General features: G+C 40.6%; 1 protein-coding gene across 5 annotated transcripts in view; it reads right to left on the minus strand.

The window, feature by feature from the left end:
- Positions 1 to 2,358: 2,358 nt before the first annotated feature.
- The window catches only part of htt (huntingtin), a 265,277-nt gene continuing 252,052 nt past the window's right edge, over positions 2,359 to 15,583 (minus strand). For 3 of the 5 annotated variants that reach the window (XM_063049530.1, XM_063049527.1, XM_063049531.1), the window contains 4 exons: positions 14,720 to 14,825; positions 11,966 to 12,128; positions 8,479 to 8,639; positions 2,359 to 6,458 (listed from right to left, as the gene is read on the minus strand). In XM_063049530.1, the coding sequence (XP_062905600.1) occupies positions 6,245 to 6,458; positions 8,479 to 8,639; positions 11,966 to 12,128; positions 14,720 to 14,825 (644 nt within the window). In that variant the 3' untranslated portion in view covers positions 2,359 to 6,244. The remainder of the gene's footprint in view (positions 6,459 to 8,478; positions 8,640 to 11,965; positions 12,129 to 14,719; positions 14,826 to 15,583) is intronic. The other 2 variants (XM_063049529.1, XM_063049528.1) reach the window with 1 other exon arrangement.

Genomic DNA, 15,583 nt, shown 5'->3' on the forward strand with positions numbered 1-15,583 from the left:
CTTACCCTTCCTGAAGTCCACAATCAGCTCTTTATCCTACTGACGTTGAGTGCCAGGTTATTGTTGCGACAACACTCCACTAGTTGGCATATTTTGCTCCTGTATTCCCTCCCGTCACCATTTGAGATTCTACTGACAATGGTTGTATCAGCAGCAAATTAATAGATGGTATTTGAGCACACAGTCATGAGTATAGAGAGTAGAGCAAAATGTAAGACTTGCATTTTTGTTTAGGAAAAAAAGTAGATGGCCCAATCATTAGGGGCAGATCAGCAGTGAGGGGTTGAGCCATTGGGATGTTTAATCACAAATTTGTATTAACTTAGCCAAATTTCTCCCAACTGCCAAATCAGGTACCGAAAAAAAATTCTATCAGGTTTCTATCCTAGAATATTATTATGTTTATGCACCTGTAGATTAACATATATACAGGTTGTTTAGACGTGATAGCTGTGTGAAGGCTGGTTAAGAGTGAGAACATGCATAGTTGAACTGCCATTTTCCCCCCACAAATGGCCTGCTAATTCTTGTGTATGAGATACACACTTGAAATTTGTTAACTTGAGTGAGGCACTGTAAGACAATGAATTGTTGGAAGCCAATCCTGATCAGGAAATACTGACAGGTCCCACTGTTCCCAGATGCAAATTGGACTTCCTATCTCACTCCTGAGATCATTGGCATAAATTCAGCAAAACCTTGCAGAAAAGATCAGTTTTGCTGTCCAAAACATTTAACTCCAGATCACATTTACCAAAATAAAGATTAAAGAAATTAGCTTTGTCAGTAGTCAATCAAAACATACAGTGAATGCATTATTTGTGTCAATGACAAAAGTCCGAGGATGCATTGGGGGCAGCCCATAAGTGTCGCCATGTTTCCAGCACCAATGTAGCATGGCCATCTTATTAACCCTTACCCATGTGCTTTTGTGGGAGGAAACCAAAGCATGTGGAGGAAATCCACATGGTCATGGGGAGAAGGTATAAGCTCCTTACAGACAGCGGAGAGAATTGAACCCTAACTGCTGATGCTAACTGCTACACTACTGTTGCTGCTCTCACCATCAAACACATCTTATTTTCATTAAACAAGTTAATAAGGTAAAATCTATAGAACTGAGGTGTGTGAAAATAGAAATAAATATACTAGATTCCTGGCACAATGTTTATACAATAAAATGTTAGGAGAGAAAACACCATTTTACCTTAATCTTATTAGCTCCTACAAATGTGTTCCCTCCCACTGAATATATCATTATACAATTTATTTATGAAATCACAATGGAAAGCCTACAGTGAAAGCTCTGCTTTTTGGTACTGCACTACCTGGAGCCAATGTTGATTGTCTAAAGAGGGCATCAGCCTATATCAGAAAATTACTGAGGGCATGTTTACATTGGCATCTGCTTACCTTGGACCTGTTAGGTCCAGCATGTTGCCAGTTAACTCAGCTTTTATTCTATGTACTATTAACTGGCTGCTCATTGTGTTCAAAACTGATGATAATCAGAACAATCAAAATTTGATTACTGTGAAATAGTATTAAAAAATAGAAATCTGGGAATACAATCAAATTTTAACCCATGAAGGGAACAGAGGGAGAGATATGGATGGTACACACGAGGTGGACATTTAGTATAAATTGGCATCAAGATCAGCATAACATTGTGGGACAAATGGCTTGTCCAATGCTTTACTGTTTTATATAATTGCTTGCCCAATATTTTGGGTAGATGGAGCTTGGGAAGGCACTCCACCTATGAGGGGGCAACTCTGTTTTCAAACCTCCGCTGCCTTGCGGCCATACCCACTGATGGGAAAGGCTTCAGGAGTAAACCCTGAGGACAAATCCGGAGCTGGAGTCCCTAAGGCAGTCTGACATTGCCTTCAATCTCGTTCTGGCAACTCCTGTGATGACACTGGTGCCAAGCTGTATCGGCCCTTGCCCTTCCCTTGGACAACATCGGTGTTGTGGAGAGGGGAGACTTGCAGCATGGGCAACTGCCGGTCTTCCATACAACCTTTTCCAGGCCTGGGCCCTGGAGAGGCCAAGCTTTCCAGGCTCAGATCCATGGTCTCGCGAGACTAATGGATGCCACCAATAAATAATTATAATGACTTATAGATGATGTTATTAAAGCAATAAAAATAATAAATCTTTGGGTATGGATGGATTTCTGGGTGAGTTCTAAAAGATATTTACAACAGAACTTACTCTAGTTTTTAATTATGCTCTGAATGAACATGACCCCTGAGAGATGGTCAGAGGCAATCCTATCAGTAATCCAGAAGGATGGAAAGGACCCTATAGCATGTAGTTCATATAGAACAATCAGCCTGCTTGGTACTGATGTGAAGATTCTACAGAAATATATAGGAAAATTGATTAATCCAGATCAAACTGGATTTATTCCAGGCCACCAGGGAGCAAATAATGTTAGAAGAGCTTTAAATATCCAGTCTTTAGCACAGAGATCCAACCATCCTTCAATGCTTCTTAGCTGAGATGCCAAGAAGGCATTTGATAGGGTGGATTGGATATACTTAAGACTGTATCTTAGAAAAAATGGGTTTTAATACAACATTTCAAAGTTGGATGGAGACACTGAATAAAGATCCAATTTCCAGGGTTAGAGTAAATGGATACTGTTCCAATTTCTTCAGGCTTAAAAGGGGAACCAAATAGGAGAGTCCCCTATCTCTGATACTATTTGCCTTAAGCATCGAACCACTGGCTGAATTAATAAGACAAAATGAACAAACTGAAGGTATAAAAGAAAGGAGGTATAACCCATAAGATAGCTTTATTTGCAGATGACATTCTTCTATTTATAAAGACTCCTCTTTCATCAGTTCCCCTGCTTATGCAATGTTTGAGAAGCTATAGAGAGTCTCTGGATACGAAGTTAATGAAGCGAAGTCTGAAGCCATGATGACTACAGGGACCTGGCCAAACCAGCTGGATGATGAAGTGACTTTTCATTGGCCAAAACAGGGCTTTAGATATTTGGGGGTTAGTTTACCTCATAGTTCCTTTCAGCTCTTTGCAGCCAATTATGTTAAACTTATTAATCAAGTGAGGAGAGATCTTGAACATTGGGAGATGCTTCCTTTATCACTGATAGGTAGAGTAGAAGTGATCAGGATGAATATTTTGCCCAGGTTTCTCTCTTTCCAGTGCTTTGCCCATTATAGTTCTTATATCTACTTTTATAATGTTGGATAGACTAATCAGTAGGTTTATATGGCAGAAGAAGAGGCCCAGGTTGAGATTAAAAATAAAAAAGAGAGGTTTAGCTTTCTTTACCTCATTTAAGGACCTATTATTGGGCTGCCAAATTAAGAGCAATTGTGTCATGGATAGAGAAGACGTGGATTCAAGATGGGTTCACATTAGAGAAAAATTCAATTGGTGAGTTATCCTTAGCAGCTCTTCCCTTTTTAAATCCAAATGTGTGGAAGAATGTTGAGGCTCAGAATGAATGGGTTAACTATACATTGAAAGTATGGGATAGAATTAGGAAAAAATTAGATCTTCCAAGGACTATATCAAGGGCAAAGACTGATTTTAAAAGTTAAGAGAATCAAGGGGTGAGTGCAGGGAGGTGGTGCTGAGGTAAAACATGAGCCATAATCTTACTGAAAAGCGGATAAATCCTAAGATCCTAAACGATCTCTTATCGAAAATGTTATGTAACCTTTTTCATGATGAAAGAGAAAAAGTTGAGGGTGGGTGGGGAGGGGGAAAAAAACTGCAGATGCTGGAAATCTGAAATAAAAAACAAAGATAGGAACACTCACAAATCAGGCAGTACCCGTGGAGAGTGAAACAAGGTTAATGTTTCAGTTTAGTGACCCTTTGACAAATATCTGTATGATTCTACCATTATATTTTAGGCTTTATCATCGATTTGTTACTTTGGTTTTGCAAATTTATAATGAATAGTTTGCTTTATTTCCTTTACTCCTGTCAGTTTACATTCTGTAGCCACTTTATTAGTTACAGTTGAACCTAATAAAGTGATCACTGAGTGTCTACATGTTTGTGATCTTTTGCTGTCACAGCCCATCCACTTCAAGGTCCGACGTGTTGCATGTTCAGAGATGCTCTTCTGCACACCAGTGTTGTAATGCGTGGCTGTTGCTTTCCTGTTAGCTTGAACCAGTCTGGCCATTCTCTGATCTCTCCCATTAACAGGGAATTTTTGTCCACAGAACTGCCGCTCACTGGATTTTTTTTTTGTTTTTCACACCATTCTCTGTAAACTAGAGACTGTGATGCATGAAAATCCCATGGTATCAGCAGTTTCTGATATCCACTCTGTACAGCACCAACAATCATTCCACAGTCAAAGTCACTTAGATCACATTTCTTCCCCATTCTGATGGTCTGAACAACAACTGAAACTCTTGGCCATGTCTTGATGCATTTCTGCACTGAGTTGCTGGCACACAATTGTCTGATTAAATATTTGCATTTAGGTGTACCTAATAAAGTAGCCACTAAGGATATGCTTCAATTCAGAGCTGAATACAAAAGGTCACATATTGGAGGTTCTGTTTCAGCAAGTCCTTTTATTATTTTCCAAAGTGCAAATTAAGTCTTTTAGAATTAAAATGCAACATTTTAGCCAGGTTTTAATGGTACTATGAGGACTAACACTTAATACAAGGGCTCTAGCCATGTGTCTGTCATAGCCATTGTATAAACATTTGTCATATTGAGTGTCTGTGGAATTTTAAAGCAGCTTTACCGTATCTGTGTTACTATTGACAGTCTTTTCAGCCTTTACAAGAGATATATAAATTAAGAAAAACAGTAGAGACCCAGTCTAACACAGGACACAGTGACAGTGTGTCAGTGTCAGTACGTTGTCACAATATTATACCAGGAGTAACTCTCCACTCTGTGATAAGAACTTATGCTATTGGCCGAGTTCTAAGGTTGTTAGACACTGTTGTTGCCAATATTTAAACCACACTGCCAGAACATGACAGAAGCACAAGATTGTACAGCGTTAAATCTGGAAACTACATTGAAAACTCAAGCTTCTTCCCCCTCCCCTTCCCATCCCTCCCCTAACATCAAGTAGATTAACTGTATTTTACTTAAATGAACCTGGTAGCCCTGCCAATTTCATTCAATCTCATCGTCATGTGCAACCAATCAAGTGTCTGCCCCAGTACTAGGCATGCGGAAGAAGAGATGAAAAGATGTATTCACACACATACACCTCAACAAAACATGGGAGTACCCTATTTGTATAGCACTACAAATCCTAAATATAAAACAAGATTATTGCTTTATTGAAGCATTTCTATGGCTGATTCTGTTTCAATGCATCAAAAATGGAACTATATAGTCAAATAATCATTTAAGTCAAGGTGCACAATCAGTCTAATCTTGCAAATTTACTTGCGCAACTGCACTGCAAATCTCTGATTCAAAAAAGAAATTCCAAGATGGGAAAACAAGTAATTTGATGAAGGATTCTTGAGCCAAGATGCTGAATACTTCTAAACTCTGACCTCTTTAATGTTTAACCTCATAATACCAAATCCAAATACAGTATGCTATGTTTCATTTTCCATGGAATATGTCACCTTGATAGAATTGGTACATTTTGCTCTTTCTTCTAATAAGACCTGAATACCAGATCATGATATGTCTTTAACATCATAGCTAATAATAAATATATTTTTTCTTTTTATAGTACATAGAGACAGTATTTCATTAAAGGAATCAAATGCTGTTTGATGGAAACCTAAATCAATGATGCATTATGGGCCCGCACCAAATCAAAATAAATACTCGCTCACACATCACATTCACACCTGTTTTTAAACCACATTCAAACTCCATCCATAGCCAAGGACAGGCAGGCGTAGGAGACATTCAACATAGTGGTTTTGTTCATTGCAAATTATGGGGTAAATTCATGCATCACGAGTTTTACAATCATACATATTTTACATGATATATAAATCTTCGGTTAAAAGACAAATTATACTTATATTACCACATCTTACATCCTGAGAAGATTAATGTTTTGTGATTATATGCACTAAATTAGACATACAACCACATTACAACAAGTAGCTGAAAGATTCAGATCATTTGGAAGGAACATGCTGGGAGCGTGACTTAAGAATACTGAGTCTGCTGCAAATGAATTCTGGCAATCTGTCCCACTGTGTTTAAGTAGTTCTTTCCATGTGCCAAGTCTGCCGACACTGAAAAATCAGAACTGGGCAACCTGGTGAATGCTTCGCAGGCAGGACAAGAGCTGATGATAAGGAGTGCCAGGAGTTGCCACCATTTCGAACACTGACTGGAAGGCCCGGCGATCCAGCTCCTCGTCAATCTGCTTCCTGTAGAAGTCCATAGCCAGTAAGCAGAAGAGGTTCACATCCACCTGTTCAGATTTACCCATTCGGCTGATGATATGGGGAAGGCTGGGCAAGGGAGTTAAGAAATAATTTCAATTTACAAATACCAGTATGTTCAGCAAATTGAAGCCAGCAATTCTACCTTCTCAGAAGCTTAAGGAGTTTATGCATGTCACCAAATCCTCTAAAACTTGTACAGATATACTGTTGAAAGTATCCTAATGATCGCATCATGGACTGGTATAGCAATTCCAATGTAAGAGACTGCAGAGAGTAATGGTGACTGCCTGGTCCATCACAGGCACAGCCCTCTCCACCATGACCACAGTACAGGAAGCACTGTCTCAAGAAGGCAGAAACTTAGAAAACCTACAGCACAATACAGGCCCTTTGGCCCACGATGCTGTGCCAAACATGTCCTTACCTTAGAAATTACCTAGGGTTATCCAAAGCGCTCTATTTTTTTAAGTTCCATGTACCTATCCAGGAGTCTCTTAAAAGACCCTATTGTATCTGCCGCCACCATTGTCACAGGCAGCCCATTCCATGCACTCACCACCATGTGTAAAAAACTTGCCCGACATCTCCTCTGCACCTACTTCCAAGCACCTTAAAACTGTGCTCTCTCATGTTAGCCATTTCAGCCCTGAGAAGAAGCCTCTGACTATCCACATGATCAATGCCTCTCATCATCTTATACAGCTCTATCAGGTCACATGCATCATCAAGGGTCCCCACTATATAGGTCACGGACAGAAGGTGCAGAAGCCCAAAGTTTCACACTACCAGCTTCAGGAACAGCTACTTTCCTATAACCATCAGGTTCCTGAATGAACCTGCACAATCCTAACCCTACCTTAGCAACAGAACACATACCACCTCTTGTGTTATCATTGGACAGTCTGTTTTTTTGCACCAAGCTTCTGCTTTTGCTCATTTTTTATCTTCACCTTTCTCTTCAATGACTTGTATAATTTGTATTGTATGTGTTGGCTGTACCTACATGCCTGTGATGCTGCCTCTGCAAGTTTTTCATTGGACCTATTCCCCAAAGTATTTGTGCACATGGCAAACTCCATTTCACTTGATTACTTCTATTCTTCCAAATTAAACACCACATCAATCCAACTGCAATTCTAACTTCAAGCTCAAATAATTGCACACAATTCTCAGGTTGAATATAAGCCACACTCAGGTTGGAGGAACAACACCTTATATTCCGTCTGGGTAGCCTCCAATCTGATGGCATGAACATTGACTTCTCAAACTTCCGCTAATGCCCCACCTCCCCCTCGTACCCCATCCGTTATTTATTTATATACACACATTCTTTTTCTCTCTCTCTCTCCTTTTTCTCCCTCCGTCCCCCTCATTATACCCCTTGCCCATCCTCTGGTTCCGCCCCCCCTCCCCAGGCCTCCTATCCCATGATCCTTTCATATCCCCTTTGCCAATCACCTGTCCAGCTCTTGGGTCCATCCCTCCCCCTCCTGTCTTCTCCTATCATTTTGGATCTTCCCCCTCCCCCTCCCACTTTCAAATCTCTTACTAGCTCTTCCTTCAGTTAGTCCTGACGAAGGGTCTCGGCCCGAAACGTCGATTGTACCTCTTCCTAGAGATGCTGCCTGGCCTGCTGCGTTCACCAGCAACTTTGATGTGTGTTGCCTGTATTCCACCACCACACCAACTTACTGTTTATCAATACAAACGCCCATGAAAATGACACAATATTCTTTGCTCCAATTTATGTGCAACATGCTCCAAATTCGCCACACTCCCAGTTTAAAGAAATGAGCTTTGTATTCAGCCCTCCCACCCTTGTAGTGTGGCTCAGAGAGACTCAGTAATGAAAAACAAGAAAAATTAGAACACCCACCAGAACTTAGCAATAAAACATAAAAGATAAATATGCAAATTTATGTGGTGGTCTTCAGAATTGCAGATTGTAGTTATGCTTAACATACTTGGTAACTACCTACCGCCTATCCCTGTTAGGTCACAGAATAATTAACAACTCCAGAGCTAGCATGCATTTTTGAATAGAATTTTCAATTCCAAGTACATGTGGATTTTTTGGCAAGGATACAGAGCTGAGATCCACGCGCTGGTTGATGCGCTGACAAAGAAACAAGACAGGCTCCACATGGCCATCGCTATCGGAGTTCTCTGCGTGAAGTTTGACAGTGACAACATTACCCAGTCCCTCACCATGGAAGACTGTCCAGTATTGTGCAAGGTCTGAAACACCTGCAAAGGAAACATACAGAACTACTTTGTAATAGGGATACATTTCATAGGATCATTCAGCTCATCACGTTTATGCTGACTGTGATGCTTGTGTACACTAATCCCATCTGCCTACATTAAGTTCATATCCCTCTTTGCTTCTCCTATCCCAAATGCCTGTCCTCCACTACTTCTTCTGGTTGTCTATTCCAGATAAAATCACCTCCCTCAGTGTAAAAAAGATCCCTTTAGATCTCCATTAAACTGTCTCCTAGTTCAAGACCTCCCTGCCCCTGGAAAAAGACTCCTACTCTACTGTATGCTCCTTGTAGTTTAATAAACCCCCTGTAATGTCACCTCTTAGACTCTTACATTCCAGTGAGAATAAACAGCCTCCCCAATCTTTCCAATACATCCCTCCATTCCAGACTGTTTGTAATTTCAGACACTATCTTGATGAATATCTTCTGCACTCTATCCACTGTTCCACATACTCACAACTTTGTGCACCTAGAACTATCCACAATAGTCTAAATGCCATCAAAACAACATTTTTTACAATTGTAATGTGATGTCCTCTTATAATCAACGGCTCAGCCTATGAAGGCAAACACAACAAGAGGTTGCCTGACCACCATATCCACCTGTCTCTTTTTTTCCAAGGAGACATGGACTTGCATGTCAAGTGCCTCTTATACATCAGTGCTGTTAAGGTCCCAGCTACTTACTTTACATGTTGTGCCAACATTTGATATCACAAAATGCATGACCTCACACCTGTCTGCCATTGCTCAGGCCAACTTTCTAGCTGAGCTACGCCACTGCATATCCCAGGTTTTGCCATCTATGACTCCTTTTTCATGGCATTTTCAAACTTACTAATCAGCCCACCTACATTCTTGTATTTATATCAGTCAATAAGTGTCCCAGCACCAATCCCTACAGTTACACTACTGGTTGCAGACCTGTTAGACAACAGGACATTGGAACATATTTAAGCCATTCAGCCCATCTAGACTGCTCTGCCATTTTATCAATGTTGACCATGGTTTCTGACCTTCAGTCAGAAACGAAACCTGCACAAGAGCACACCTCCCATCACGAAGCAGGTTTTGGATACATTTGTCAACATGCCTCAGATCCCTTATGTCTTAAGGTTCTGGATGAGCCTATCACGTGGGATCTTGTCAAACAGCTTTCCAAAGACCACAGGAACCAGATCTACTACCCTCCCTTCATTAAATTTCTGAGTTGGCTCCTCAAAAACTCAGATTTATGAAACATGACACCCCTGAACAAAAACCATGCTGACTCCTAATCAATCCCTGTCTTTCAAGTGAACATACATCCCGTTCAGCAATACCTTCAACAATTCCCCTACCATTCACGCAAGGCTCACTGGCCTGTAGTTTCCAAGCTTAGCCTAAATACCCTCCTTGAACAAGGGGACAACTAGCTAACGAAGGTGCAAAAATCTCCTATCCTGGGTTAGATCCTGTCAGGTACTGGAGATTTTTATCCTAATGTGTACTGATAAGTCTAGCACTTCTTCCTTCCTGATATAGATCATAAAACTTATAAAACTTTGAAAAACTTCCATACACGCACAGCAGCGAGCATCCTAAGTGTTTGTATCATGCTTCAGTAGGGAAACACCAATGCCCAGCAACAAAAAAAAGACCATAGAAAGTGGTGGATACAGCCCAGTCCCATCACAGACAAAGCATTCCCCACCATTGATTACATTTACGTGGAGTGATGCCACAAGAAAGCAGCATCCAATGTCAAAGACCCCCACCATACAGGTCATGCTCTCGTCTTGCTACAACTTTTGGGTTTCGCCTTAGGTCCCACACTATCAGGTTCAGAACAGTTATTACCCTGCAACCACTAGGCTCCTAAATGGATGTAGATAATTTCACTCACCACAACTCTGAACTGATTCTACAACTTACAGACTTGCTTTCAAGGATTCTACAACATACATTCTCATTAAATTGTTTTCTTTTACACAAAGGTTATTTGTCAGTCTTTATGTATAGTTCTTTATATATTCTATGTCTTTATTTTCCTGTAAATGACTGCAAGAAAATGAATCTCCAGATAGTATAATAAATTTACTTTGACAACGCCATGCTCCCTTACTTCTCTAACCTTGTCCCTGGTGAATGCCAATAATACATATTAATTTAGGACTTCAACACATCCCTTGCTTCAAACACATACACATTCTCATTAATCCTATTTGCTAAAATAATTTCATGGCCCCTAATTTATTTATTTTTATATAATTCCATCCTAATAAGAACTATGAGATAATTACCTACAGTAGGGACTTTATTTGTAAAGGCAACATTAATTCTCACTTGTCTGGTTGACTGTTCAGGCTTTTGACAAGTTGTTTTTAAAGCATCTAAGATTTATTAATTTACTTTTATAATTGGCTGTTCTAGAGAAGTCTTGTTGGTCACAGGCAAACCAAGCCCTTGTAAAGGAAATTAGATAACGATACAAGAGAACAAAAACAAAGTAGAATAAGCTGGTAAAAATACAGGTTAATGGCAGCGGAGGCTACTCCTGAAGCAAAACACTGGCACAGACTAGTTGTAGCAGACAGAAAATACTGGAGCAACTCAGCAGATCAGGCAGCATCTAGAGGAAATAATAGTCATTTGTTCATGCTGAGACCCTTTAGCAGGACTTGAAAGGAAGGGGAAAAGCCATAATAAGAAAGTATTGGGGGGGGGGGTGGTGGAGTACATTCCGGCATCTGATAAGGTAGACCAGATGAGGGGCTAGGTGGGTGAATGGGGGAGGGGGAAGGAAATAGAAGCTAGGAGTTGGTAGGTGGAAAAGGTAAAGGGCTTAAGAAACCTAATAGGTGAGGAGATAGTTGGGAGAAAGGGAAGGAGGAGGGGCACCAGAAGAGGTGATAGGCAGGTGAGGAAAAGAAAAGGGGTAAGAGGGGAGCCAAAATGGGGTATGGATAGAGAAAGAGAGAGGGAGAAATTACCAGAAGTTAGAGAAATCAATGTTCACGGCATCAGGTTGGAGGCTATCCAGACAGAATGTTCATCCAACCTTAAGAGTGCCTCATCGTGGCAGTAGAGGAGGTCATGGGCTGACATGCTGACATGGAAATGGGCAGTGGAATTAAAATAGTTGGCCACTGGGAAATCCTGCTTGTTGTGGATGGAACAAAGGAGATCGACAAAGCACCTGCTGAGTTCCTCAGCATTCTGTATGTTACTCCGGATTTTCAGCAAGCATTTTCAGAAACTTGCGTCACAGAATAGTTGACTGGTTTTAGGACTGCAAGCTTTATATAGTAGCAAACAGAGACATACCTTGTAAACAACTGTGGCCATGAACTGTGGATAGGGCTGCTGATTGGAAATAAATTCCCCAATAACCTTATTCATCACATCTTGTGGTGGAAAGAAGTCATCAAGGAATTGTGGCAAAATTCGTGCCACGACCCGCGCCTCACAAGGGAAACCTCTCCGAATTCTAACAGAGAAAAGAAATTCAGTTGAAAAGGCAGCAAGCAACTTGGACAAGCTAAAAATAATTTTTTAATATATTCTATGAACATCTGATGCCTTCAATTCATCACAGCTGTAAGCAAAATGGATCCACAAGGATTGTTCTTCAGTTAACAGGTAGGACATTTCCAAAGGAGAATAATTTCAATTTATGTTTATCTACTTTATTAGACTGCTGGTTCACAGACCCAGCTTTTCACTTGATTCTCCCACCTCCCCCACTCACCTACTTTCCCCCTCATCTGGTCTCACCTGCCAGCTTTTAGTCCTTCCCCCTCCCTCCATCTTCTTATTCTGGCTTCTTCCCTCTTCCTTTCCAGTCCTGATGGTGGGTTTCAGCCCAAAACACTGATTGTTTAATCCTCTAAGTAGTTACTGCCTGACTTGATGAATTGCTCCACCATTTGCCTGTTTTGCTCAAAGGCTAACTGCCCCAGTTTGGAGGTTGTATATGGCAGCACAGATAGAAAAGTGGTGACTATGTAGGGAATGCACATCTTGATCAGCTGTGGCGTAGTAAAGACAGCATGATATAATATTACAAAGCACTGGTTAGGCCACGTGGTGCACTGTAAGGGGTTCTGCTCACACAGTACAGGATGTGATATTACAGGAGAGGACACAGGAGATTAATCAGGAAATTGCTTGGATTATGAGGAGAGATTAGATAGGCTGGGTTCGCTTTCCCTAGTGTTGAGGCACCTTTTCCCCTGATAAAAGGTACAAAGAATTATGAGATTAGATACAGTAATAAGAAACTATTTCCCTTTTAGTGGGTTGTCTAAAATAAGACGACAATCCGTAAAATGAGAGGCATGAGGTTTAGAAGGGATCTGAAGAGGATGACTGGAGTCTGGAACGCACTGCATAAAGAAATGGCGGAGGCAGACACTCTCACATTTAAGCACCTACACAAGCCTTTGAAATGTCAAGGCTATGGACCAAATGCAGGACAATGGAGCTAGTATAGCAAAGTAGCATGGTTGGATCCTGGTGATTTTGTGATACAAAGGTTCTTTGGAAGACATGAATAAGGCATGAAATTATTACTTGTGGCTGTTTTATTAAGTGTTAGAAGAACAAAGAATGTGCAAAGGAGTCAAGTGATCAAAAAGACAAAAAGTAGTGATCGTCTTAGACTAAAGGTAAACAAAACTCTAGTGATAACAATTAACCTATAAAATAGCCAGGTTCAAGTGGCACGACTAATGCTATAGATAACTAGAAAGCCTCTAGAAAAATACAGACTCGACTGTACCACAATTACTGGAAAACTCACTGAACAATTATGCACATACAAGTGATTAATATAAAATACAAGCAAGCATATGACAGTTGAAACAAAAGAATCAGTTCTACACCCTAATTCAACATCACCACTGGCCTATATCTGTGCTGTGTGATGCTTTGACTGAGCACTTTCAGTTAATTGGTAGAGCACGATACTGTACAAAGCCACTCTCTGTGGATGCAAAACATGGTGTGCCAGTGCTTACCCCACCTTCATACACTGTGGCTTTAATAAACTAAAAGTCATCAAAACTAGAAACAGAAAAGAAAATACTTAAGGAAAAATGTACCTGTCAAAAATAAGACTTGGCTGCTTGGCATTTGCTAGTCTATGTGATAACTGACACATTGGTGAGAAGGTACAAAATTTCTAAATGAAAGACTGCATCTTAAATTCAGAAGCATAAGTTAAGCAAAAGCATCTGAACACTAACGTTAGGTCTTTATTCCCTTATGTACCAAATACCATTCTGAACAGTATTGTGTTTCAATCAATATAAAATTACTTGTGTCTATTTCCAGGGTTAATTGTAGGCAAGAGAATCACAGAACAAGTCTTCACACTTCTACATCATAATTTCATATTCACTAACTTTGGTACTGAATGTTACAGTCCCTGAAGTGTCATAAGTCTCACTATGAAAGGGTCTCTGCCCCGACAGAATGCTACTGTATTTTCCCCTTCATGAATGCTCCATTCAGTGCTGAAACCTCTTCTGTGTTGTCCACTGTTCAACAGCCAGCTCTGTATGGCAGACACCCAGCAGCTAGACACAGCATGGTATGTTTACTCAGCAGACCCACTCGAAGCTGAATATGGCCCAAACCAAAACCCACCAGGATCGATCCAAAGAAACCGCCAGCATGGCATTCAGAAAGAAGTGCAAATTAGTGAGTGGCACACTGAGAACAGATTGCTTCATTCCTGCAGTTTACACATAGCTGAAAACCAGCTGTAAATCACAGTTCGGAGTCTTTTAATAATCACCTCACCGAAGTGGAAGTAGCAGTATGTTCCTTGCTCCTCTGTGGGATTAAACTTGCACAGGGAATTAAGGCTAAAACACAATATCCAATTGGTTGCTTTTTTTGCTTGATGCAATCTCAATAATTAGTAGATTTATCTCAATTTTGCTGAAGCAGGTTTGGGAAATTCTCACATCATTACTGATTGGATGATGAAAGAAAGGGGCAGTTAACAAAAGCAGAGAAATGGGGAACATGTGCTGGATCAGTCTGCAAGTGAAAACTTCCCTGTACACCCACCTATCAAAGAGAACAGAAACTCGCTCCATCGCCACAATGACAGACTCGCTATCGGGAGCTGTGGGGTCAGCGTCTGAACTTCGACCAGGGCTGCTCTTCTCTTTACCTGTTTATGGTACATACACACACACAGAAAAAAAAAGAATCAGCACTCGATGTTTTATTTATTCTTTTACACATGTTCAGTTTTCTATTCAATTCAGCTCAGCCATTTACAGCTAATATATAACAATCAAGACATTAAGCACTGGGTATGAGACTTGTATTGGACACACCGGAGATGGTAGCAGAGTCACTTCCCAGGTGGGTTATACAACATTCTGGCAACTCATTAAGCATTACAGGCTAATTGGGACGGCACGGTAGCGTTGTGGTTAGCACAAAGCTTTACAGTACCAGCAGTCCAGGTTTAATTCCCGCCAATGCCTGTAAGGAGTTTGTATGTTCTCCCTGTGACCGCCTGGGTTTCCTCCGGAGACTCTGGTTTCCTCCCACAATCCAAATACGCACCAGTAGGTAAGTTAATTAGTTGTTGTCAATTGTCCTGTGATTAGGCGGCATGGCTCAAAAGGCTATTAGGGCCTATTTCACACTGCATGCCAAATAAATAAATACAATTGGGCTAGAAGGACCTTTTACCGTGTTGTATCTCTAAATAAAATTCCCTGGAGGGAAAAAAAGTTTACTGAATTAACAACAACTTGCCATAAAGAATCACATCTCTGGAGCAGAGGGGCCAGTTCATGTCTATGTTGGCACTTTGAAATAATATTCCAAAAATCCTGCAAGTTTCTTTTTATGAAGCAAATATTACCTGAACATTGCATTTTCTCTGTAACTGTAACTACATTCTGCACTGTTATT

The sequence above is a fragment of the Mobula hypostoma genome, chromosome 5, assembly GCF_963921235.1.
Source record: "Mobula hypostoma chromosome 5, sMobHyp1.1, whole genome shotgun sequence".
NCBI classification, from domain to species: domain Eukaryota; kingdom Metazoa; phylum Chordata; class Chondrichthyes; order Myliobatiformes; family Myliobatidae; genus Mobula; species Mobula hypostoma.